The sequence below is a fragment of the Engraulis encrasicolus genome, chromosome 24 (assembly GCF_034702125.1).
Source record: "Engraulis encrasicolus isolate BLACKSEA-1 chromosome 24, IST_EnEncr_1.0, whole genome shotgun sequence".
Classification (NCBI taxonomy): domain Eukaryota; kingdom Metazoa; phylum Chordata; class Actinopteri; order Clupeiformes; family Engraulidae; genus Engraulis; species Engraulis encrasicolus.
The window spans coordinates 21,550,077-21,577,576 of NC_085880.1; the positions used below are offsets into that span (position 1 = coordinate 21,550,077).

The window sequence follows — 27,500 nt, forward strand, 5'->3', positions numbered from 1 at the left end:
ATGATTTACTGTGAGAGAGTAGATCTGAGGCACTCCGATTAAAGTTGAAAGTCTTTTAATCTTTTGTACATCAATGGTGGGACATTCAACTTTCAACTTCAGAGTGCCTTGGCTCTACTCTCACTCTCAAGATTTGCTCTCTGACACCGATAAGCACCTGGAATTAATTCTTCCTCTCTCTCTCTCTCTCTCTCTCTTTCTCTCTCTCTCTCTTTCTCTCTCTCTCTCTCCCTACAAAGTATATGCTATAGTTCATTTATCATAGTGTTTCTCAACGGGGGCACTACAGCTGAGTGGGGGCGGGGTTTAGTTCCCATTGGGGTGGCATTAGTCCATTTCATTTCTCAATACTAATGGGGGTATTGGCAGGATAATGATGAGATCAAGGGGGCGTTGGGAGGCTTACCATGATGTCAAGGGGACGTTTGTTCAAAAAAGGTTGAGAACCACTGATTTCTCATCTTTTCTTCTGTCCCTCTGCCCTGGTCCAGGACTTCTTCGTGCAGCATTGTAACTGCGGGGCGGCGAGCCTGGCCTTCCAGGAGCTGAAGCGGCATTCCCGCAGCGACTTTCCCAGCGGCACGCTGTCTGACCTGACCACCATCCCCGAGGTCACGCACAACCCCCTCAGAGCAGGGCGGAGAGGTACGTCACTGCACATACACACACACACACACACACACACACACACACACACACACACACACACACACACACACACACACACACACACACACACACACACACACACACACACACACACACAACCCCCTGAGAGCAGGGCGAAGAGGTATGTCACACGTACACACACACACACACACACACACACACACACACACACACACACACACACACACACACACACACACACACACACACACACACACACACACAATCCCCTGGCCTAAGAGAAGGGTGGAGAGGTAAGTCACTACACATATGGCTCTGAAGAACCACCTCTAATGCAAAGACCTTTTCTGAAAACAGTTACCGTTGCACACTCAAAACTGTATGTGATAGGAGGAGTTTCCTTTGACCCAGCACATGTGCACGGCGTGTGCACCTCACCAGGTGTGCGTTTACTAAAACTGAAGAAAAGACAATGCAAAGACCCCGTCCCCCAGAGTAATGGCTCAACACATTAAAGATTCATGTTCAACACACCTTGGACTGTCTGTGGAGCCATCCTGAGCAATTTAAACACTCTATATGTACATGTACATATTTGTATAACGTAGAAGTAGAAGACTCTTACAAATACAATTACAACACTAGTAGTATGGTATTACATAGCTGCAACTATGTAATATCCAGGGCTCTAAATTAACACCACCAGACATGCTGGTGAAATATCATGTTGGCTGGTTGAAAAGACCAACTTACTATCCAATTTGACCCATTAGTGAGTGTGTGTTTGGCTAGTAAGATTAACTTCTTCTAGCCATTTCACCTAGTCATGAAAAAGGTTAATTAAGAGCCCTGGTAATATCCAATTACTGGTTTTGTAATTACATCTACTTCTACTTCTACTTTACACAACTCTGTTTATGTGCAGCTTGTGCTGGAGCGATCAGAGCCCAGCCAAACTCTGAGCCTGTGAGCCCGAGCCAAGTCAGGTCCGTGTGTTTGTGATGCAGAATAATAAATAGTGAAGAGGGGGGAGAAGAAGACGTACACACACACACACAGCTCTGCTTACGTACGCGTCTCCAAGCACGCAGCTCAGAGTGTGCATTCGTGTGTGTGTGTGTTTGTGTTTTGTGTGTGTGTGTTTTCACGGGTCTGAGAGTGTGCATTCGTGTGTGTGTGTGTGTGTGTGTGTGTGTGTGTGTGTGTGTGTGTGTGTGTGTGTGTGTGTGTGTGTGTGTGTGTGTGTGTTCTTTCCTCACACACTTCCACTTATGCATCTAGCTCTTCTGCCCCTCTCTCTATCTCTCTGTTTCTCTCTCTTTCTCTCTCTCTCTCTATATCTTTCTCTCTCTCTCTCTCTCTCTCCCTCTCTCTCTCTCTCTCTCTCTCTCTCTCTGTCTCTCTCTCTCTCTCCCCTATGCGCCATGTGGGCCTCATTACGCTGTGTGTGTGACGCTAAGTAAACGCTCCTCTAACGTTTCCCTCCCAAAACTTAGAGAGTTAATAAAGTGGGCAGCCGGCTCTGCTTTCACTGAGGTGACCCGCGAAAACACACACACACACATACATGCAGGCACGTACACGCATACACACACACACACACACACACACACACACACACACACACACACACACACACACACACACACACACACACACACACACACACACACACACACACACATACAGTCACCTTGCTCTCACCTCTCCCAGTGCTCTGGTGTTTATAGAGGTGAGGACTCACATAACACGTGTGCCTGTCATCACTCAAGCACACACACTCTGAATCGCACTTACACACACCTTACGCATACACACCTCACACATATGTTCACACACACGCACGCAGGCACACACACACACACACACACACACACACATACACCACACACGCACACACGCATATGCACACACACACACACGCACGCATGCACACACACATACACACACGTACAGTATGGGCTCTGGCCATTGGCAGTGTTTTCCAGCGTATTTCTCCTGGCGTGTGTGTCTGGGGATGGGGTCGTGTTTCCCCTCAGGTGATCAGATTGTGGAGAGTGAGTGCTAGGGCTCCTCAGGGGGGGAGTGGAATTATTGCTGCCAAGGAATTCTCGGCATTCCGCCCAATGGAACGAACGGGAACACACGACAGCCAGCCAGCTCACACGTTCTGGAATTCCCTGCTCCTCCTATGAAGCAGGAAAACAGAACTATCTTTTTTCTTTACTCCTTTTTTCCCCGGACTCTCTCTCTCTCTGTCTATCTCATTGTCTCTCATGCTCTTTCTGTTTCTCTGTATTCTCCTCTCTCTTTCTCCCTCTCTCTCGCGCTTTCTCCATCTCTCTGCCTTTCTTGTCTCTCACGCTCTCTCGGTTTCTCAGTATTGCCCTCTTTCACTCTCTCCCTCTCTTTCTGTATCGCCCTCTCTTTCTCTCTCTCTCTTTCTTGCATCCTCTCTCTCTCTCTATTCCCCCCCCTTTCTCTCTCTTTCTCTCTCACTCACACTCTCAAGAGACTGTGATTCACTTCATGTCATCATTGTTTCCCGGTGACTTTAGTTGTTTAATTAGTTTGTGGCCTTTGTGTTTACTTGTTAGCAACACAAATTAACATGTCTGCACATTCTTTCTCTGTATCAGTCTTTCGCTCTCAACTTGTCTTTGTGTGTGACATTAATGGAAAACATGCACTTTTGTATGTTTGTCTTTATGACTAGGGTACATATATAATTTTAATTGCTGGAGTTAATTGTGCCGTGTGAAAGGGCTCTTAGTTCCATAAAATCTCTAAATTACAAACTTTTAACTGCTTGTGGAGGAGAATATGTGAGTTTCACACTGATTCCCAGGGAATAAAGTGCACACGTGTCTGACTTTAGTTTTAGGTAAATGGACGTCATTTTTTTGGGAGCTTGAAGCAACTAAATTCTTTTACGAAGATGACGTGAATGAGTGAGAATCAAAGGCATGCATTTGCTCTCAATTTAATGCTTTTGAGTGAGATGAATGAGAATTTGAACAGACATCTTTATACTTCAGACTGCCATAAATTCTTCTGTACTGTGAAGTAAATATCCTTTTTTTATATATACCTTATGTATACCTTTTGTAAATAGCCTATTATGTCGAACAGCACATCCCTTTAATGTCTGCACCGATGTGCTTTCGGTCTAGTTGTGAATGTGTATAGTGTGAATTGTACATGTGAAGAGTGACCATATTCTATTCTTTTCTGTACTCTGTGTTTCCACACAGATGGCGACTCGGTCTTCCAGCCCAGTGTTCCGCTGTGGAGGCGGGGCCTAAACAGGCGGAGCTACACGGAGGGGGAGGCTCGTTACCTGGGCGACAGTGCGGAGGTCCTCTGTGCCCCTCACAGGAGGGTGAGTCACAAGTGGAGGACAGGAAACCCCTCTTACTCCACACACACACGCAGGCACACAGGCGCATGCAGGCACGCATGCACACACTTACTTGCTATTTCTTCCGTCTCTCTCCCTGACTCACACACAGCATTCAGTGCCTTAGTTTACAGTAAATGACCTCTCTTATGACTCGTTTCAGTGGATTGCACTTATGATGACAAATGGTTCAACAATGTCCTTAAGGGCCTTCAGTAAAAAAAAACCACATTATCCAAATAATGAATATAATGATGACAAAGTAGTCGAAATTGTTCAGTGAGGGTTTGTGCGTGCACTGTCTGTTTTGACTAATATAATTTCTCCCTCCTTCCCTTTCTCTCTGTCCCTCCTTCCCTCTCTCTGTCTCTCTCCGTTTCTCTCTCTAGCTAAGTGAGAACTACACGTGGGGCAAGGTGAAGGAGTTGGTGAAGAAGACAAAGCTGCGCAACCAGAGCCGTCTGGGCCTGTCCTCCAGCTCCCTCAAGAACTCCTGCCCGCAGCTCTACAGGTAAGGCCGCTCGCTCATCTACCAATTAGAACTGCCGAAACTCTCTCATTAACCAATTAGAATGGCCTCAAGTCTCTCACATAGCCTATTAGAACTCCTGCCCTCAGCTCTACTGGTGAGACCCCTCAATCATTTAGCCTATCAGAGCTCCTGCCCTCAGCTTGGTAGGTCAGCCCCCTCTTTCATTACATTACATTACACTTAACTGACGTGTTTATCCAAAGCGACGTACAGTCATTGACAGTGTATTGGTTACAGTCCCTGGAGGACACCTCAGCTATGGAATGCAGTACTGAGTGGAATGGTGGGATTCAAACTTGCAACCCTGTGATCCACAAGGGTCACACTATTTCACTATTAAGGTTTATTAAGGCATCATAACTCTTTATTTATGGCTACAGTGTCGTGTTTGGAATTCAAGACTCGTGGAAAGTAAAAAAAATCCCATCAGCAGGCATGCACCCATGCTCTGCACCTTCTGCACCTCATGTGAAGTCAGCAAAGCGATTAGGTTCTCAGAAACACGGGATGGACTGATGCTCTATAAACTCCAGTAATTAAACAGCAGTATTTCATCGCTAAGTTGTCTAGATGTTAGCATGAGTATCAGATAGGCATCATATGTGTGTGTGTGCGTGCGTGTGTGTGTGCGAGCGCATGTGTGAGTGCGTTTGTGTGTGTGGCTCCTTCCAGAGAGCTTTCCAGCATACCACGCCGTAAATGTGCTAATAGACCACAACTCCTACTTACAACGGTAGAGTTCCACTGTATTTCACACACACACGCACACTCACATACACGCACTCGCACATGCGCGCGCACACACACACTTACAAACACACATGCCCATACATACTGTAGAGGGCATTGGCCTATCAAACTTGGTTTTGTATTAAGATGAAGTGTAATCTGACTTCTGACGCAGTGTGTATGTGTGTGTGTGTGCGTCCGTGTGTGTGTGAGTGAGAGTGAAAGAGAGAGAGTGACTGAGAGAGAGAAAGAGAGGGAGAGAGACAGAGAGAGAGAGTTGAGGACATTCTAATTGGTTAATGAGAGAGTTTAGGCAGTTCTGTGTGTGTGCGTGTGTGTGTGTGTGTGTGTGTGTGTGTGTGTGTGTGTGTGTGTGTGTGTGTGTGTCCGTGTCTGTGTGTGCATGTGTGTGTGTGCACGTGCATGTTCTTCTATTAGAATCGGTGGCCAGCACCACTGGTGCAGAGACACACCACAGATGGCCCTGTTGTGAATCAGGGCAAACCACTCACCCACCGATGCATGACCAGGCCTTTTACTGTGATGCAACACAAAGGCTGCGTCCAACTGACACAGCTGCACTATACCGAAACACACACAGACACACACAGACGCACACACACAGACACACACAGACACACACACACACACGCGTGCGCACACACACTGTATTATTATTAACTTGTGGTTTTACGATCACTTGAAAATCTTGTCAAACAGCAGGGCATTGGATTGACAGGTCTATGGTGTTTTTCCCCCCTGTGAGCCAAACCACAGTTAGTGGTTTCCCAGCTTCTCTGCTCATGTTGGCTACTACCACTGTGGTCATGTTGGCGTGGAGTGGGTGCGATTGAGGAGGGGTGTGCGTGTGTGTGTGTGTGTGTGTGTGTGTGTGTGTGTGTGTGTGTGTGTGTGTGTGTGTGTGTGTGTGTGTGTGTGTGTGTGTGTGTGTGTGTGTCTGGGAGCATGCACGTGCGTGCCTGCGTGTGTGCGCACATGTATGCGTGAGGATGTGTCTGAGGAAAGAGGAGAGTGATGAGGAGAGGAGAGAGTGGGAAGAAGGAGGACAAAGAGGGAGAGAGGGATGGGTAGAAAGGAGACAAGGAAGAGAAGATAGTGATGACTAAAGAGAATAGAGAGCTTGCTCTCTGTTTTTGGCCTGTCTACACACTGGAATGCTCAGGGAGGATGAGGACAGAGATAGGGCAGGCAGGAGAGAACGGCTGTTTCTCTGACACTGCGGCACATTCTGAGAACACAAGGGCACACGTGCAAATTGTATTCTTCTGTCTGCCAAAAGGCTGAGAATGCGCGCACATGAGTAATACATGTGCTGGACCAAAGAGAAGAGAACTGAAAAGAAATAATGAAGGTCTGCAACAACTGATCTATGCTCCCTAAAGGTTGAATAGCACCATTAAAGCTCTGGGGAGCATAGATCAGTGTTATGTTGTGGACAGTGTTATGTTGTGGACTTGTATTATTTCTTTTCAGAAGAAACACACACACACACACACACACACACACACACACACACACACACACACACACACACACACACACACACACACACACACACACACACACACACACAGGAACACAGTGTTTCATCCGAAATAAAGGAGAAATCTGAGTCATCTATTTGTTTCCAAAACAATCACATATACATATTTCACATCACATCCCCAGCTCCCAAAACACCCCCAGTCTGGCTCAGCAGGACCCAAACTCTGGGCATGGCCAAGACCACCGCAGCGCACACAGACCTCTTCAGGGCCTCAGTTTAGCACCACACACCTGCCAGTTATCTGTGTGTGTGTTTGTGTAGAAGTCAGATTACACTTCAGCTTCATACAAAACCAGGTTTGGGCTAATGCCCTCACTGTGTGTGTGTGTGTGTGTGTGTGTGTGTGTGTGTGTGTGTGCGCGCGAGTGTGAGAGAGTGTGAGAGCGAGCAAGAGTGGGTATGGTTGTGTGCACTTTTATTTTTCTCTCTATCTGTATTGCTTGTGTTTGTGTGTGTGTGGATGCATGCGTGCGTGGGTGCATAACCTGTTACGTAAAAAGACTCTATCTGAGAAATGGCTAGTCGTGTACCGTACGTGATCAGACAGGGCCTTGCACAACTCCATCTTCCTGTGATAAAATAATGTTAACAACTTACCACCTGTGTGTGTGTGTGTGTGTGTGTGTGTGTCTCTATGTGTGCATGTGTGCAAGCGTGTGCGTGTCTTCCTGTGATAACATAATGCCAACACCTTACTGGCCGTACATTCAGTCCCAGCCAGGTGTACAGTATATATAGGAATGTGTTGCATTATCGCTTCATAGTATGTGCAGAGGAAGTCGGTGCTGAATCGTGGCGTGCAGAAAGTAAATGCATAACAGGATAAGGTGGAGAGCAACTCATTCACCTCACCTCTGTTTTTTTGGAGTGGCTTAAGATGGCTGCTTTTTATACAAGCACTGATCTACAGTTCCAATCCATTTTAAACATCGTACTCCTCCATGAAGGAAACATTTGCAAGGGTAGCATGCCGGTAATCAGATGGCATAGACTCTTTAGGCATACAGTATGATTCATTTCTGGCAGCACAAACTCCAGGTAGATGAGATGGGCAAATCGAAAGACTGATTGATTGATTGACTGATTGATTGATCGGGCAGCCTGCCCTTCAGCCAATGTGACATTTGATGAAGGCCATGTGGCCCAAAACCCCATATTAAAAACAGCAACAGGAGTGTCTGTGTTACGCACTTCATTTCTTTATTTAGTCCAGTACACAATACATTTGGATGTGCATGTTCTCTTTTTATTAGTTACATTACATTATTACATTACATTGCATTTGGCAGACGCTTTATAACCAAAGCAACTTTCAAAAGAGGACATAATCATAGCCAACATCACTAGCAAATACAAAGTGCACAGGAAATATACAGAACAACAAGTGCAGATGCAAAGAAGGATTTTTTGAGTACACACACACACACACACACACACACACACACACACACACACACACACACACACACACACACACACACACACACACACACACACACACACACACACCCATACACACACATGTCAAGAGTCTGGCCTGGGGCTAGGTCAGCTCAAACATTAGTCTAGTAGATACTCACGAAAGTTCTTATGTTTAGTCTGCAGAAGACACATATTCACTAACCCATGCTGTGTTCCTCTCCCCCCTTCAGACCTGACCTGGCCCCCATGGACGTGCCCCGGAACAGAAACTCTATGATCGCCCTTGGCAACCAGAGCAGAGCTGACCTCCTGTGGGCACAGTAGCGCCATGCAGGTAGGCTTCCCTGGCACCCTGACACCGGCATCCATGCTTGCATACCAACACACACAGACGCACGGATGCTCACACACACGCACACACACACACACACACACACACACACACACACACACACACACACACACGCACACACACACACACAACTTCAAAGACATCTGATCAACTTCTCATTACCACGGCAATTCACTGGATCATTTGGCTTAAGCCTCCACTGGCAACCTCTACCATTGACTCTTACATTGAGTGAACGTTCAATTCCCAGTAGACATTCCTTACTCTGATCTTCTCTGATGCTAGCTTAACCCTCGTCACTGTTGTCATACATTTTTGTAAAAGTGGTTCTGATCTCACGTTATGTCAGCATGCTGTCTTTTCTCCCCCCTGATGGTACTCCAGAAGGTATGCAGTTTTACGTAATGGCCGGAACATGGTCAAACAAGGTCCTTGTTTAAACCACCAATAGGCTCCATGATTGTTTATTTGTGCATTAACAAGCACTTCTAGTTATTCTGAAGTTAGTTTGTTTGTTATTAGGCATGTGAATCCTCGATACTGTAGTATCATAAACACACACAACATAAACACACACACACACACACCACCACCACCACCACACACACACACGAAAACACGCAACACACACCTGACAGTTCTGTTTTCTCTCCCTTGACAGAACACAGACAGCCCTCTCTCCCCGGCCTCCCTGGCCCTGGCAATTCCCCGCACACTACCACGTTGACAGGGGGGCTGACGTGTTTCCCAGAAGAGAGAGGAGTAGAGTACAACCTGGAGGATGGATGGACGGAGAGAAGTTGCACAAGTAAAACAAGAAAACAGAACAACATCAGAAAGACAGCGAGAGGAGGAGGAGGAGGAGGAGGAAAAGAGAAGTGAGAGCGAGAGAGATGAAAGAAAGGAAAACAAGAGGAGAGAAACGAAATGGACTAAAATGGGAAGGTAGAAGAATGTTCCAAGAAAGCACATGCTGCCTCAGAGACGTACGTGTGTACACAGAACTCATAACGACCCGTTGTGAATATTACCTTTATGAGGACGATACACCAAAGATACTCTAAGAACAGACTTTAAATACTCTTTGGTTACACACCAACAATACAGCTGACAAAGCATTGTTGCTAACCATATAGCAACTTAATCGGTTTCCTATGGGAAACTGCTAGGGTTAAGTTAGCAATGGCTCTGTTGCACATTAGCACCAGATCAAAGCCTCACATAGACAGATCATTAGAGAACTGGATAAACTAGACACAGTTTGGGACTGCGGAACATCAAAAAGCCATTGACTTTCTCACTGGTCCGATCTGAGGCTGATGCCTAAATTGAAGGCAATTCAATCAACAGACTTTGTCATGAATGCCACACGTCTTGGACTTCTAGTGATTGAATGAACTGATGAATTCTGAGGCAGATCATCAGCATCGTGGAGTTAGCTGCACGTAAGCCAAAGAGAGGAGCTGGAAATGAGGGGAAAGTTTGACGAATGGATGAATGGGGGAGATGTGCAAGTCATGTACAGTGTAAATGTTGTGAAAATGTTAAATACCACATTTTTGACTGAAAATATTATAATGTTTAATGGATATTTTGATGGGAATGGCTTCTGTGTAGTGTCCAGGTATCCATATGCTTGTAGCATGTTAATATGGTCATGCCCTCAAGTAAGTTACCACCTTATCCATGGCATCTCTGTTATGTACACATTGCTACCGTGTGATATAATATGTAAACATTGTAATAGAATATATCTGTACAGCTTTCGCTGTATATAGCTGTTGGTGGAATTGTTAATGGTTAAAGTTTACTGTGTGCGTGTGTGTGAGAGCGAGTGGTAAGTCGTGGGAGCAATGAGCAACCACTGGTGTGCAATGTACATAGCATCTATCCTGGTGTGTATATGCGGTATGGAATGTGGTAGTGTGCCTGTGTGTAGTCTGCCTATAGTGGGGATTAAGTGTGTTTGTGTGTGTGTGTGTGTGTGTGCGCACGAGAGTGTGTGGAATATGGTTGTCTCATCCAGCCTTTATCCTTTAGTGTCGGCTAATTCATCATCTCCATGAAAGTGAGATTTAAGACCCTTTTTTCTGCGGATGACTTGTGTGTGTTTTTCCATCCTTTCATTTGTCACACGTTACATAACGCTGAGGAGCAGCTCTTATATGGTCTCAGGTCATAGCCCCCACTCCACAAGTAAACCGTGCCCCCCCCCGCCCTTACACCCCTCCTGTTGGTTCTGGAATGCTCGACATACGGACATCATCTTTAATGGTCCGTCTGAAGAGGCAGAGTTCCGTGGTTGCCGGGGAACCACACAGATAACCCTGACGTGACGCTGCAGTGCATGATGGAAAAACCTGCCGTGCGAACACACGCAGGCACATACACGCAGATATACATACAGTACTACACACCCACATACACACACAGGCACATCCATAGGCCTACACACACACAAGACACTCAAACACAGACACATATACAGAGACAAACACACATACACAAAGACAAACACAACCATACACAAAAAATATGCATTCACACACACACACACACACACACACACACACACACACACACACACACACACACACACACACACACACACACACACACACACACACAGTCTAGCACAGGATGTTCCCGCACAGATAGACCCAGGAGGGTGCTCTGGACCACTGCTGTGCACGCTGACAACTATTCCATCCGCTCTTAACGCTAATGAGAAAGCCAGGGTGTGTTTATGTATGTATGCCTCTGTGGATCTGAGTCTGTATGCATTGTTTGCGCGCGCGTGTGTGTGTGTGTGTGTGTGTGTGTGTGTGTGTGTGTGTGTGTGTGTGTGTGTGTGTGTGTGTGTGTGTGTGTGTGTGTGTGTGTGTGTGTGTGTGTGTGTGTGCCCACCCTCCCATCTCATGACAGTGTGAAACTAGTGTTCAACCTCCTACTGCATCACACACACTAAATAGTGAACACTAACTGACATCCAGCTGACATCCTTAGGCCATTAGAACAACTGTTTGACCCTAAAGAGTGCACGGTTCAGTGGAATGCCTGGACTTGTTATCCATTCCACTCGTTTGGGATGTGATCCTATGACCATGAGGCTCCTATGGGGTGGTCGTTTCCTATACCTTCACATTATATTACATTACACTTTGCTGACGCTTTTATCCAAAGCGACTTTCAGTTATTTAAAGGGTATTGGTTACAGTCCCTGGAGCTATGTTGGGATTAGGTGCCTTGCCCAAGAGCAGTTCAGCCATGGATAGAGGTAAGGATGGGATGCGAACCTGCAACCCTCTGATCTTAAACCCTTAAGCCATAACTCCTTAACCACTAGGCCACAGCTGCCTTCTTTTGGTATTCAGTGGAATGCCTGAGCTTGTTAGCCAATCCACTCTGTTGGGATGTGAATCTACGACTATGAGACTACCATGAGGTGGCAGTTTCCTATACCTGTTAACAGCTGTGTGTATGAAACCTAATAAACCCAAGGACACTAAAGGACACTCGAAGACGGAGATCAGAACAGGCCAGGGTACATAGTGAGACGCCGATCGTTTACGTAACCCACACGAGGTATAACTATCCCTGCTAAAGGGGCCCCGTCTTATCTAGTGTATACTATAATATATTACACTACCTATAAAAGTCTTCCAAATAATATGGAGTATACTTCATATGCCTGAGACCAATGTGTACTTTAATCATTTATTATAATGGTGTACCTCTAAGTACTTCAAAATAAAAGCGGGGGAAAGTGTATGCATGGGACACTTTTGGCCAGAAATGGCCATGAGTGCATGTGTGTGTGTTTGTGTATGCAATATGTAAGTGTGTGATGATGGTGTCAGATATGTTTAATATTTTTATTGTACAAGACTGCAATGGGTGGAATATTTCAATATGCATATTGCATTTTTTATTCAAGATTATTATTATTTTTCAGAAATAAAGCTCATATTTCTAAAACGTGGTTGTATTTCTTAACTATTCTCAATTCTTGACTGCACTGTGATTGGTCAATATAACAGACACAAGCAGGTAGAATATGTAGCTCTCTACTCTTCCCCTCTCTGCTGCAATCAATTAGGTACAGCATAATTAACTCTGTGGCAATATGTAAAAGTAGGTACTTACACAATGTCAGAAGGTTATGGTTATTAGTGGTACTGGTAAGAGTATGTACAGTGAAAATACATTATATCACCCATTATTATGTGTATCACGCGCTAAAAAGGAGACTCTAAATAAACTGTTACCTAATATTTATATTTCGCCTCTGGATGAACAGAGGAAAGGTGGAAGGTTAGCGCACTTGCTTATAGCTCACGTTCATCCGTAATGAGTTTGCCTTTCAGATACGGTACAAAGATGACACTATCAGTGGAGGTCGAGACCCCTTTATATTAGTTCCCAGCCCGGGTCTGTTTCTTCCAGGAAGGCAGGGAAAGATAGATGATTCACCATGGCCCCCAGGTTACTAAAACAAAACCCAAGTCAACTCAAGACACCCTGTAAAAACACACACTAACACATGCGCCCACATAAGAACCAAGCATACGTGTCATATTCTATTCATAACAGACCCCTACAGGATATTCAGACGCATTCTTTTACACATCTATGACCACTTGCACACGCCCAAACATCTTAACACATAGCCTACCCACGTTTTTACACACACACACACACACACACACACACACACACACACACACACACACACACACACACACACACACACACACACACACACACACACACACACACACACACACAGTACAGTACAGTATATGCTGCCTGACAATAACCCCCATGCTGTGGCTTGTGTGAAGGATCAACATGCACGTGAGGAAGAGAAAACACTCCGTCCGTCCAGGCACCCCACTGACCACAGGAAAGGGATGCAGGCTGGTCCTCCTGGAGTAACAATGGGAATAATAAGGTATCACACAGTATAGGGCAGAGGTAGGCCTACAGTACCAGTGCAGCTGAGAAGGTTAAAAGTTAAGGGTGCTCTGGTGTTTGAAAAGATGAAAAACAATCACCTCTTATTATTAAATAAGTGTAGTCTCTTAGTGCAGATGGGGTCGTCGGCGGGCCTATTCACTATTCGCTGAAAATGCTGAACTGCATCATAACAACATTGCTATGACATTAACGAGAGCCTTAAGTAACAGAGTAAGACATAGCCTTTACAATTTTGGTGACAGTAAGGTTATAACATAGGTTCTGCGCTAAGGGGTTAATGAATGGTTTTTAACTTTGGTGAGGAGAACCTCAATAGTTGTTTTTCCATATTTTCATGGCTGTTTGGATGCCCACATTTTTTTGATGAGCACCCTTTTTTTAAATGGGAGCTTGTGTAAATTCTACCAGGGAGACTCAAATTTCTCGGCTGTCAAACTTACTAGGCTAACCATCCAATCTCCCTTTTGACAGATCATCATTGCCTAGGATCGTCAACCAATCACAACGCGAGATTGGGGATTTCCCCGTTACGCATCACTCAGGCATCGTTCCCTCTCAGCCAATGGATCGCATTCACGTTTGTTTAAAAATCAGTCACTCATTCTGATCTCTGCTTTCCAGTTAAGCCGACTTTGAAGCCACCACCACCCCTCCGTCCACCGTCACCAGTGGTTCCCGTCTGTTAGGGGGCAGGCTACGCCCGCCTCCATCTCCGCTGGAGGATATGCCGTCCTACCCTGGAGTTCAACCTTCGCCAAACAGATTCATGCATTTTATATCAAGTGTAAATTGTTCGCCAAACGGATTCATGCATTTTTGTATCATGTCTATTGTTCAATAAATGTTAATAACGTTCATTTGCCTCTCGAGTCTTCATGGTAGAACTAGACTTTAAGTGTTTATTTGAGGGTGGAGAGGAGGAGGGGGTGGAGAGGATCCTAGTGTTGGTCCTCCTGGGGATTGGGAATAAGGGATTGCACAGGGCATATTGCATAGGTTGCACTGCAGGGGTTACAGCTGAAATTGTCTGCACTGTTGGTTCAAATTAACCATGTGTCGCACTATTTATTTCAGATTATTATATGGGTACTCCACAGGTTGAGTAGTACTGAAGATGAAACAGCCTGTTCGGTTCGACCAGAAGTCCCCACCGAAAGGGGCGTCATAAGATCAGACACGTTGGATTTTTATTTCCAATTTATTGCAGGTTATAGTTATAGTTATAAACCTGCAGAATAATAGAAAGGCCACAATGTAAACACCAATAGTGATGACAATAAATCATCAATCATTGGCTCAGGATCAAAAAATGAGAATGAGGCCTTGTTTTTAATATGTCCATGTAGGACTTGTCATATTGATAAATACATTTTAATGTGGAGTGCCTTAGTCCGAGAATTCATTCTCATTTTTTGATCCTGGAAGTACTATACATTGGACTAAAGAGCACCCAAACCCAGGAAGCCAACAAACAATCTGGATAAGAGAACGCCATACTCTACAAACTGAAATCATTGGCTCAGGTTAGATATTTTCTACTGTTCATTTCAGATTAAATGTGGGGACTGTCAAGGGTGCGTGTCGTGTTCTGATAATTTCAGAAGCAGGGGAACAATATTGAATGGTTTGCTGGGAGGGAGGGTCAACATTTGTATAATGGATTATTTCATGCTTTAGGTGGAGGAGCATGCTGGTGTTCTGAGAGAGTTGTGTACAGGTGAAGGGATCAGATGCAAAACCCCTCAAAGTTCATTTGTCACCAGTTTATAAATATAGACTATATTTCTATAAATTCTGCAAACTTAAAAAAAATCTATCTGGTTTTGTTTGTGCTTGATTTCTGGCGCATGACATGACAATAAAAATGTAAGTGACTTTTGGATTGAGAACATACTGTTTTATGGTAGTGTATAGTGTTTTTGCATCTGAACTCCTCATGTGTGGTTTTGGGAGGCCTGTTGTATGCCCGTTGCACGCTGCCGCTTCATCAGGTCCTCCTGCAGGCGGCACACAGACCCCCTCAATGCGGAGAAGATGAGCACAGCCAACATGGAGGAGGAGGAGTAGCATTGGCTGTCCAGACTAAAGATGTACTGGACGAAGGACAACAGCTCTCCCTAGTGGACAGAGGGGACACCAAAGTTATTCGATATAATGGGCAAAACTGACTAAAGTGATACATAGAGGTCCATTGAGCCATCTCAGTTGTAGGGAACTTAGGGCGTATTCAGACCAGGAAAGTCCGATAGTTCACTTTGTTTGGTCCGAACCTAACTTTAAAAATTTGGTGCGGTTGGCTTTCAGACTGTGTACATTTCAGTAAGCGGACCAAAATCCTCAAGAAAGCCACGCGCCCTGAGGTCGTTCAACTATTGGTCAGAAACGACACGCGCAACAAGTTAAGGCTATGTCCAAATAGGCCTACAAGCATCCAAAGAGTTCAGCGGCATGTAAAATAAACGTTCACGGCATGTATGGCATAGCGCTCACACGAAATATAGCGCAGACTATCTGAAGCTCATGACACGAAGGGAGTCTTCCTGAAAGCCAATTGATTGATCCCGCGAGTTGGGATAGCCACATTTTATCCCCGTTTCTTTCTTTCTTTCTTATAATGTCATATAGCGTGCGGGCGAGATTGCTGGCTGGTTTAGTCATCAATATTAGGATAACCACCTCCCTGCAATCAGTGTTTTACACTTGGGATGTCTGGGAACAACGCAAAACAGGCTCAATGTGAAACATTGGCGAGCTTATTCCACGCACCACGCCATTCTTTCTTCTCGAAAATAAACAGTGCGCTCCACTGTCATTTGGATACGTTTGTATTGGAATATTGGCTACCATTTGCAGCAATATTTCACACACTCCATCAAGAAAAAAGTAACATGATGAGCACGGGCATAGCGTTTGGATAATACAAACTTGCCAACATGCCACCACAGCGGGTAAATTAATGAATTACCTTCGTTGTCTTCATCACAACTTCTTCAAGTAGCCTAGGCTATTCCACTAGCCTACATCCATCCAACGCACAGCTAGCAAGCCAGGGGGATAAGTGCCAACGTCGTAATTATTGCTATCATTATCAGAATCCATACTGTGCGGACTACAGTGTTTTCTTCCGTTTCTTCAGTAGATGCTTTTCGGATTTGCCCCATCAACATTTAAAATGATGTGATAGGTAAATTAACAGTCTCCTTTTCCTTTCCTGTGCTCCACTGACAAGCCATTGAAAATATGAATGACCGTAGCCTACAATAATGTAGCCTACGCCCACGATTGCGATAGTTTAGGCTATTATTTTATTAATATTAATATTGTTGCAAACAAACCACTCTGTCGAATTTAAACCAAGGACATGGACATGACAAGTTGTGGAGTCGATTTGTTTAGGCCTACACTCTGTTTCCCATCAATCTCGAAAAACGACGGAAGCTCCCGAGGTACAAAAAAGCAAAAAGTCTGGGATTAGGTCCGGTCTGCTTTCACACCTCCAAAAGGTCCGCACCAGGGTTCGTTTGATCCGGACCGAGTCCGACCTTTCAGCTCGGTCTCGGTCCGCTTGTTTGGTCCGGACCGGGATTCGCTGGTTTGTATTCAGACCATCCCAAAAGGTCCGAACCTGGTCCGTTTGGTCCTTTGGTCCGGACCAAACGTGGTAGGTGTGAATACGCCCTTAAAAGGTACAGAATCTGGAATTGTGACCAGAGTAGGTATTGTCCCTAATCATGCCGCCTGTTCCCAAATTTGACCCTTTCTTGAATATTTAATAATACATATTTCGTAATAAACTAATATTTATTAGTATGACCATAAGTTCAGAAAATACAAAATGGCGGACACGGATAAGATCCACGTTTTCCCAGTCATATCAAATACTTAGAATTTGAGGGATTCTAGAAGTCTTCTTCAGCTCTGAACTGACTATTGCTAATCTTCAGGCCAGGACCAAGCCAGCCTTTTTGACTGAAAATCAAAGTTGCATATAGCTCCAGGACAGTTGCATACAACTTAGAAGGACAAATGCACTACAAACACACTGGTAAAAATAGCAAAAATAATGAAACTGCACTTAAAGTATTTAAACTACATAATTCCTTATCAAATGATCACATTACCATGATGAATGAATGTATATCCTTAATTTCCTTCTGGATCAATGCAGTATCTCTATTCTATTCTACTCTATTCTAATCTATTCTATTCTATTATATTCTATACTATTTAATTCTATTCTATTCTACTACTACTAGAGACAATACGTTCTATATCTGTCTCTTCCTATACTCTCTTTACTACAACAATGCCCAGTTGTCCTCTTACCCTGAGCAGGAAGTAGAAATCCTTGGCATCACTCTGCGGTCCAAAGGCGGCCCACATGATCTCCCCATCCACATAGTCTCGTACCTCACATAGGTGATAGAACAGGCCCTGTGGCCTCTGGACAACCATCATCATCATTATCATACTCTTCATCATCATCATCATCATCATCATCATAATCATCATCATCATCATCATCATCATCATCATCATCATCAACTTCATCATCCTCATCCTCATCATCATCAACATCACCATAAAACCATCTTGACATTGATAACCACCAACATCATCATCCCCACCCTCACCCTCATTGAGTTTGTGACGATATATGGCTTATGGAGAAACCTCTATCACTACCACCACCAACAAAAAAAGACCCCAACGTTCTGATTCAAAATAGAATGGTAGCCACGAGTCAATTCAAAAATGTGTAACCTGTAAGAACCAGGCCCAGGTACCAATAGCCAGGATAGGCAATTACTTAGGGCCACCAAAACTGTCCTCTTTAGGGGGCCCCAACAGTCAGCCAAGCCATGGTATGGTACATGCCAATGAAAGTAATTGAAGAGGGCCCCAAGTCCGTATTTTGCCTAGGGCCCCCAAATGAGTAGAACCACCACCAATGACCGCCATTGTTTAGGTGGCCATAACATACATCACCATCCACCATGTCAATAATCTCCACCATCATTACCGCACGGTTTTTACTAGAAAACATGTGACTTTGCTTCCCCACTATGGTTAAAAAAGGTACTGCAACTCTGCCAAGACTTACCATCAACAGCTCCCTTTCTCTCCTGATTTGGGCCCAGGCATGGAACATCACTGCCTGTAAACAGTAAACAGAGAATTCATGAACAACAATAACAACAAAGACCTTCTTTATGCCACAAGTAAATTAGCCGAATGGGCCTACTCTTTTGTATATGTTATGATGAAATATGAATTGATATTCTATAAGGAAATATTACTACAGTAATATGCGTAGCCATATGCTATTGTCACAATACCACACAATACTGTTTGACAACAGGTATAAACAACAATGACCACACAGCATATAACATACAGTACAGTACAGTGCTCATAAATAAGCATGACATTTCCGCTATAATAATATCCAATCCCAAAATGACATAATGCTGTTTCCAATAGAGGTGACGGTGTTAAGATAAGACCCACGGTTTTCTTGGTGCTCCCTGAGATCCAGGGTGTGCGCAGCGTGGTCCTGAGCACCAGAGGGGCCTGCTCTCCGCATTCCAGGAGTCGGAGCACAATGGCCTCGTAAAACAGGTCGTAAAAGCACGCCGTCTGCATCTGGGAGATAGCACAGCACACACACGCATCAGGCCGCGCCGGCCAGAGGTGCCCCAGCTATATGAAATATGGAGGAATGTTCTAGCACAGCTTGGGATTTATGGGTACCGAGATGCGCTCCAGCGGTGGACAGGTGAAGAGACGACCTCCCTCCCCACCCTCTCGCTCTCTCTCTGTCTCTCGCTCTGTATTTTTCTCTCTGTCTCTCTCTCATCTCTCTCCATTGGCAGAACAATTGCACACAGGGCCCCAGGGTAAAGCACTAATAGGGTCCCCCATTTGGCCAACCATCACGATAGGACGCCCAACACAAATACAGGAGGGCCCTGATTGCCCTACTACACTGTGTGCAGAATTATTAGGCAAACATGTTTTTTGACCATATTGTCCATTTTATGCATATTTTCTGCCACCAACCTTTATGAACATGAAAACCTATTGGATTTAAGCATTCCAGATCATGCATATGTGTATAATAAGATTGGGGTGTGATCAAAGGAACCCAACACCCAATATCCGGTGTGCATAATTATTAGGCAACTTTGCTTTCTCCTGGGAAAATGGGCCACAAAATAGATCTAACAAACTCTGAAAAGTCTATAAACAATTTCGAAGTCTTCCAGAGGGATGTAGCTCTCTTTAAATTGGCAAGACGTTGGTCACATTAGCACAGAAGTATCAAATGCACCGTTGCAAAGTCATCAATCTCACATGAAATGTCACTGCCAAAAATTTGAAGAATTTAAGATGAAACTACAAGAAAATTATTACCCTGCAGTGCTATCATATTCCAGAATGCAAACTTCCATCAGGTGTCCAGAAGAACAGGTTGTTGAGCACTCAGAGACATAGCAAAGGTAAGAAGGGATGACACCAGACAACCATTTAACAAGTTAATTAAGTCAAGACTGGGTCAAGAAATACCCTAGGACAGAGTTTTTAAAGGTATTATGGACTGGTGAAAGTGACTATTGACAGACAGGGTGGATGAGCCCATAGCTGGATCTGTGAGGGAAAAGTTTGCAACTTTCAAGAAGACAGTGGTATTTATGCAGTATTCTGCTGGCATTTGAGTAGAACTCAGGAACTCATCTGAGTGTGCACATTACCGATCTAGCCATGGGCTCATCGATCTGGTCCGATCTGGTCACTTTCACAAGTTCATAAAACCATTGACAAAATTGTCTAAAGACCTTTCTTGACCCAGTCTTGACTGCATTTCTTGTTGAGTGGTCTTCAGGTTTCAACCTGTTTTACCTTGGTCATGTCTCTGAGTGCTGAATACAATGTTCTTGTGGACACACGATGTAGGTTTCAGTTCTGGGATATAACACCACTGCAGGGTAATCATTTTGTGATAGTTTGACCTTCAATTCTTCTCAATCCGGCAGTTACTTTGTGAGCACAATGCATGTGACACTGATGACTTCGTAACGGTGCATTAGACGGATATGACCAATATCTGGGCAATTTCAAGACAGCCACATCCCTCTGGAAGACTTCAAAATTGTTTATAGAGTTTTCAGAGTTTGTTAGATCTCCTTTGTGGCCTATTTTCCCAGAGGAAAACAAAGTTGCCTAATAATTATGCACACTAATTTTGCCCTGATATAGGGTATTGGGCCCCTCCGATCACACTGTCTCTTATTATACCAATATGCATGACCTGGAATGCTTAAATCCAATAGGTGTTCATGTCCATAGAGGTTGGTGGCGGGAAATATGCATATAATGGACAATATGGTCAAAAAACATGTTTGCCTAATAATTCTGCACACAGTGTATAGCTCCGCCTCTCTCTCTCTCTCTCTCTCCCCACCTCTCCTCATGCCCTCTCCTCCCTACTGTTCACACAAATACACTGACATGTTTCCACTTTCTGTCTGTACACACGCACACAAAAGCATTACTCGGACACATTATTCTACAACCCTCTACACTATTCTAAAACCCTCTACACAACTCCAATACATTCACCAATTTGTATATCGTCACTGTCAGGCAGAAACCTTTTATCTCCACTTTTCATTGTTTTTACTTATTAATTTATAAATCACTATTTTCAAAATAAAACATTAAACTTGGTCATTAAATAATTTATCATACAAATATATTCATAATGACTGGTAAGCGGTACTGATTTATATTTTATAATGAATAAAGAAAGAACATGAAATAATAAAAAATAGTGGAGATATGAGAGTTCTGCTGGACAGCGGTGATATGAGGTATTAAACTATTGTTTGTATGCTTTTACAATTTATGGAATTACAAGACATACAGAGAGAGAGGAGGGTGGGGGGTTTGGGGGTTGGGGCATGTAGTTTGTCTGGAATAAGGTCACGGAGAAGTTTAGTTAAAGTTGCTATTGTTGTTGTTCCACATGTTTCTGTCAGCTCAGTGGGAAGCATTTATGGATAGAGTTGCCATGGCAACAGCTCACCCCAGCTTCCTGACACTCCTTGGCGATGCAGGCCCCGTTGGACGGGCTCTCTGCAAACACCATCAGCTTATTCCACACATGGGTGAAGCCCTCTGTCTTCTGATGGACACACACACACACACACACGTATGAACACGCTAAAGTCCAAGTATATTTGTACATGTGCAGTACACTTAACTGTGTTCAATTAGTGAGAGACGCCAAACACCTACTTTGCCAGCCAACTGCAGCAGTCCAGTCAGTACACTCAGTGCTGCCTCCTTCAGGAAGTGCATGGATTCTGCCTCTTGTATGATGATCTGACCCATTACAGGAAAGTTACCCTATTAGCCCACGCTCCTTCACTTACAGAGGTGTCAAAAGGAAAAGAAGCACAATGTACGAAAGTACAAAAGACACATTATACAGTTTCCATCTGACATACAGTACAGGCCAAAAGTGTGGACTCACCTTCTCATTTATGCTTTTTTATTTCCGTGGATTTTCATTGTGTATTTTCATGGAGGGCATCAAAACAGTGCATGAACACATGTAGAATTATGTGCTTACCAAAAATATAATTCTAGCTGTTGTTCAACAGCAATGTCAGCTGTCTATTCACCTGACGTCAACACGGCACAACTGATGGCCCCACACATTTCAATAAGCTTATTTAAGTCTATTTTCAAGTAAACATGCCCAGTCAGTCATGTCAATCTTAATTGAACATTAAAGTCCTCCAATAACTCACTAGAATTGTAGAACTAGAACTTTGAGTCCTAAAACCTAGTTTTGAACACTTGCCAATACAAGCACTTTCTTGATCTGATATTGAGTCACAGCCAGTTACTTGGAGAGGTTAAACCTGTGTTGGAGGGAATCTGTGGCATGGTTTTTTATTTTTACTTTGACTTTTTATACCTCTGTTCCACCTAAATAATCAGCTATGTTGGACCAAGTGATCCATTATCAGATCAAGAAAATCTTACTTGTATTGCTTGTATCAATTAAGATTGACTTGACTGGGTGTTTTTACTTGAAAAAAAAATCATTTTTTTGTTAAGCACATAATTATACATGTGTTGTTCATGCACAGTTTTGATGCCCTCCCTGAAAATGTATTATGTTCTGTAAATAGTCACAAAAATTAAGATAATCAATTAAATGAGAAGGTGAGTCCACACTTTTGGCCTGTACTGTAGGTGACTTCACTGGTGGGATCTTTTTTTTTTATAAAAAAGAATGAGCTTGTCTAGTATTTTCTTGAAACAAACAAGCAAAAACCTTACTTCTACTGTAGGCCTACCTGTAAGTATTTTTACTCTATGAACTTTAACATGTTTACCGGAGTAAAACTGAAGTCTGTTTCGACTTTTGTACTTTTTCCTGTGTTAAAAAATGCAAAAATGCGTTGGGAGCAACAATAACCTGGAAAGCCTGGCGCACAGCTTGCAGTTTGACATCAATTAGGACATCAAGTTCACTCTCAGGAAAGTAGACACTGCAAGGTTAGACAGAGTAATAGACTGAGCCAAGATATTTTAGTTGATTGATTAAATTGATAAGATGGGATAAAAACTGTGTTGTCTCCACGTGTAAAACACAAATTAATTATATTTTGTCCTGGCTTAAGGGGCCTTTTAAAAATGTTATATATAAGCTATATATATAGGTGAGGTGTTTTGATTGTGAGAACCACTTACTGCCTCTTTGGAGTGGAGGCTGTCAAATCAGTGCCTGATGGCTGCCTCTCTTCTGCCCAGCTCAAGTCCTCCTCCACATTCTATTGAACAAAAACAATACATTTCCCAGAATCCACCGGTACAGTAGAACGAAAACTCATCAATCCCACACTGTTACTGTAATCATGGCATATGTATGGATGCTTTGTACTGCCTAGTGACTTTTACATTACGGTTTTGATTACTACAATGTCTACAGCACTTGATTAAATTGTCTTCATTGTAGTAGACAAAAGTATACAATAATTATGTATACACATCCTATAAAACAGTGGTTCTTAACTTGGGGTGCGGGCACCCCCTGGGGGTGCGCCAGAGATTTCAGGGGGTGCACAGAAATTTGTTTATGTTGAGGTTGTGACCAAAAATCTGCTTCCAAACATTATAATTAGGCCAAATCAAGACCAAATTAAAACATGTTTTGGACCTAATGTTAAGTCATTTAAGTATTGATTAATGTCTAAAGCAAGAATCGTTGCAATTATTCACTTAAATCCTTTTTAGTGGGTATACACGTATAGACGTTTGGGTTGGGGGTGCACGGCTTGTCTTGGGCACAGGTTAAGGGGTGCTTCAAGAAAAAAGGTTAAGAACTCCTGCTATAAAAGAATACAGTACATAAGAACTACCATAGTGACCTCATGGCAGGAGTAAAACATCCTGTCGACTCCAGTGTCGTCCGGGCTTCCTGGTCTGGAGGACTTAACAGCTCCTTCACCTGTCAGTTCTTATCAAAGTTGTTCATACACATATTAAGGAAATGTTATCATTTATCAACATTATGTGACAATAATTGCACATGATTGTACTGTATGTCAGTGTGTAATAGAATTATAAATACTGTGGATATGTATATGCTGTTGCCCTTTCAATGAACCTAAACCTAATTCTGTTGCCATTCTTTTAGGAAAATCTTGGAAATGGATGTGTAAAAACAAAAATTTAAAAATTGAACCCATGTGAGTATGCAGGCACAGACATCTTGAATGCGAAATTCTATAAACAATGTGATGACGAAAAGAAAGAAGGCTATTCCAGTTGTTTTAACAGAAGATAAAGCTGAGCAGAGAAGAAATGGAACAGTGTAATCAATACCAGCTGGTCCACTGAGGGCCTGAAAAACAACTCGCAGTCCTCTCAAAATCACTCGCTGAACAGCCTGCAACACTGGCCTTTCCCTTGACACCTCCAACACACAGCACAGGACAAAATGGGGTCAATGGTGACATAACAGGCCATTTACTTAACAACAAACCAGCCCATACTGATCAACACAGCATGTTCCTGATATTCTTCATAATTCAGCACAGTTGGTATTTCACAAAAATGACTGAGAGAGTTTTCTTTTGAACGACAAAATAACAAATTCAATTTCATGACAGTACAAAATTCCAAAACAAAGCTGACATGTCACCAGTGTGTGAGCACCCACTGGTTTCTGTTCCTTCCTCTGACCATCCTCACTGCAGGGCTTGCAATCCTCTGGAATGGCACTAGAGGGCATGATGGAGTCTACGAATCACAAGCCACACTTGTTGCTTCAACGCAGCATACGTTCAATCTGAAGGGTCACAATGGGGTTACAGGGAAAAAATCAAAGCAAAGCAAGCAAACAAAAAACACAGATGCATCATTTAACAGAGGAAATATTTCTCCCAATTGTATGTTTCCTGTACAGCCCGACATACCAATCATACGCTCACATTTCTCTCTCTCTTTCAGCTTGAGACCAAAAGGAATAACAATTTCAGCAGATACACATAACAGGGAATTGAAATGCAGCGCGTTTATTGTTATTCTAATGGTTGTGATGTCATCACCATGGTGCTGAAGGTCATTTGTATACAAATACAAAAAATGGAAGCCATAACTACAGCAAAATGAATGAATGACAACTTTAAAAAGCCAAATAAAATTAAATGAATCAATATTATTTAAAAAAAAAAAATAGTACCAGTATATTTCTCAGAAGACAAAATAGGTTCTAAACAAAATATTGGGAATATATTAATCTGTTATTTTAGTTACTTGAAAAAATATTAGAAAACCAAATAATAAAAAAATATTAACAATAAATCACAGCCTTTATGAAAACCATGGACAAAATATTTATAGTAATATACAAGACTAGACCCAAATAGATCAGAATTGTTTGTTTTGTATGAGACTACACCATTTATACCCAATCTTTAGGACATATTTACTGACAGAGTAGAGACACTTGTACTGTATGACAATCATTTAATTAAAATGTCTAAAAATCTCAGTCCCTAATATCATCCAAATGATTTTGGACTGTGTATAAAGACTCAAGAGCAATGCATGGTAAATAACACCAAGATTAAACAGTGCCAAAGAAACAGTACAGGATATAAAAAAATGACAGTAGGTGGTGTTTCCAGACACCCTCCAGGCAGTCGGTGCTTGAGGAGCACTGAGAGTGTGTTTATGTGAGAGAGTGAGTCACTGATGTATACTTGTGTTGTGAATAAGTGCTTTGGCTGAAGCAGCACAAAGGCACTGGCATTGTATCCGGGGCACACAGACATAGTATGTAGTGATGGAAGGTAGGACAGAGTCTTGGTGGAGGAGGTGATATTTCACTAAGACAACATCAACAGTGTGCCATTGCTACCTTTGATATTCCCCACCTCTGTGTATCAGTCCAATTAACTGTCCTCCTGCTTTGTGTAGCAGTAAAATGTCAGCCTCAATGACTGCCATCATGCCATGCTGACCATTGTCTGGAGATATTGTCCAGTAATTTTCCGCCTTCAGGGTACGAGTTCATCGTCAGGTGAGTGGGAAGGATGGAGGGAAATGAACAAACACACCGGAATGGAGACACAGGGAACAGCACGTGCGAGTCCGTGTCTCTTGGGAGAGGGCAAACAGCACTGACAGGCCTGGTTTAACCTCATTAAGCGCCAAATGAGTGCAGTGTGTGCATTGTGTTGCGCCGTGGAAGCCGTACGCACTTCCTTAGCCATGGAGCTATTACCGGTATAACTCAGTGACCCTCGGCGATGAAGGGAGTTCATTTTCCCCAGGAAGGTGATGATCCCCAAAGGTCTTGCCACATATAAATACAAAATGTTTCTCATCTGTACTCTGGTCTGTCCTTACTTGCTGTTTACTGTATCACGGGACAGAAGACCATACACTGCACAAAACCTCCCTTCTCCCACCGGACGGTGTTAAGCTACAGGACAAACTGCCATGGCCTAATGGTTAAGGGATGTGGTCTTAAGATCAGAGAATCCCACCCTTCAAGTTCAAGTTCAAGAGCTTATTTGCCATGTCAACAAAGTTCGGATTTTTTGTAGCATATGAATCCCACCCTTACCTCTACCTTCAGTCTGTAGGTAGGTCAAGGCGCAAGTGCTCGGAGCTCTACATAACAGGGCTTGTCTTTCCTCACACAGTAACCGCGCGAATAGACCAGGCGCGATGTGATTCAAGCAACAGAGCGATTGAAGAGACTAGAGTATGTCCGTACAGGCAGAAGGCAAAGCATTCAAGCATTCCCATAGGCTGTGGTCACTGACCTCTATAGCTATAGTGTACAGTCATTGGTTGTCGCGGCTTGTCGCCGAACCGCGTCATAGAAAGTCATAGAATCGCTCTAGTCTCCAGAATCGCTTTTGTTGCACGACTCAATACAAAGTCAATTACTTCCGTCGCTCGCCTCGCTCAGATCGCCGCAGGTGTATTTCTGCGGTAAGACTTCTGTACCAGGGTAATGGCTACATGGTGAGTGCTTGACTCAGTCCTGTGGTTGGGTGTTTGCTCACTGACTTTCTCCCAATCACGTCTCTCCAAAGATTTTGTGTTCTGCGTAGCTCGTCCTTGAACACTGCTTCTCTCTTGCATTGTCTGCTCTTTAGTCATCTCATTGTCTCCTGTTGTTCTCTCTGTCTCTTTCTCTTCTTCGGAAGTTCTTGTCCCATCTCGATCTTTTCTTCAGAAGTCCTTGTCCCATCCTGACAGCTCGTCGGGCGGTTCCTCCAGGTCCGGTGGGAAGATGTCAAAGTGGCTATGGTCCAGGGGGCCCTTCAGCTGGACACACAGAGGTCAG

General features: G+C 43.5%; 3 protein-coding genes across 8 annotated transcripts in view; 1 reads left to right on the forward strand and 2 right to left on the reverse strand.

Moving 5' to 3' along the window:
- The window catches only part of si:ch211-250c4.3 (uncharacterized protein LOC100535981 homolog), an 81,382-nt gene extending 71,590 nt beyond the window's left edge, over positions 1-9,792 (forward strand). For both annotated transcript variants that reach the window (XM_063191630.1, XM_063191631.1), the window contains exons 5-9: positions 492-645; positions 3,885-4,012; positions 4,420-4,541; positions 8,511-8,614; positions 9,294-9,792. In XM_063191630.1, the coding sequence (XP_063047700.1) occupies positions 492-645; positions 3,885-4,012; positions 4,420-4,541; positions 8,511-8,604 (498 nt within the window). In that variant the 3' untranslated portion in view covers positions 8,605-8,614; positions 9,294-9,792. The remainder of the gene's footprint in view (positions 1-491; positions 646-3,884; positions 4,013-4,419; positions 4,542-8,510; positions 8,615-9,293) is intronic.
- Positions 9,793-15,494: 5,702 nt separating this feature from the next.
- On the reverse strand, positions 15,495-26,833 carry LOC134441834 (mitoguardin 2-like). Of its 5 annotated transcripts, none has more exons than XM_063192239.1 (12): positions 25,126-26,833; positions 24,837-24,983; positions 24,518-24,608; positions 24,052-24,149; positions 23,384-23,463; positions 23,109-23,181; positions 21,914-22,000; positions 21,702-21,800; positions 19,124-19,258; positions 18,717-18,770; positions 17,939-18,055; positions 15,495-15,729 (listed from the first exon to the last, which is right to left on the reverse strand). In XM_063192239.1, the coding sequence occupies exons 2-12, from the start codon at positions 24,924-24,926 to the stop codon at positions 15,547-15,549; spliced, it is 1,107 nt and encodes a 368-aa protein (XP_063048309.1). In that variant the 5' UTR covers positions 24,927-24,983; positions 25,126-26,833; the 3' UTR covers positions 15,495-15,546. The 5 variants fall into 5 exon arrangements, with proteins under 5 accessions (XP_063048309.1, XP_063048308.1, XP_063048311.1 ...); XM_063192238.1 differs by having other exon boundaries at positions 25,111-26,832; XM_063192241.1 differs by having other exon boundaries at positions 24,855-24,983; positions 25,111-26,830.
- Positions 26,834-26,952: 119 nt separating this feature from the next.
- The window catches only part of LOC134441522 (cGMP-dependent protein kinase 2), a 46,992-nt gene continuing 46,444 nt past the window's right edge, over positions 26,953-27,500 (reverse strand). The window contains exon 19 of the mRNA XM_063191873.1: positions 26,953-27,481. Coding sequence (XP_063047943.1) covers positions 27,386-27,481 — 96 coding nt within the window. The 3' untranslated portion in view covers positions 26,953-27,385. The remainder of the gene's footprint in view (positions 27,482-27,500) is intronic.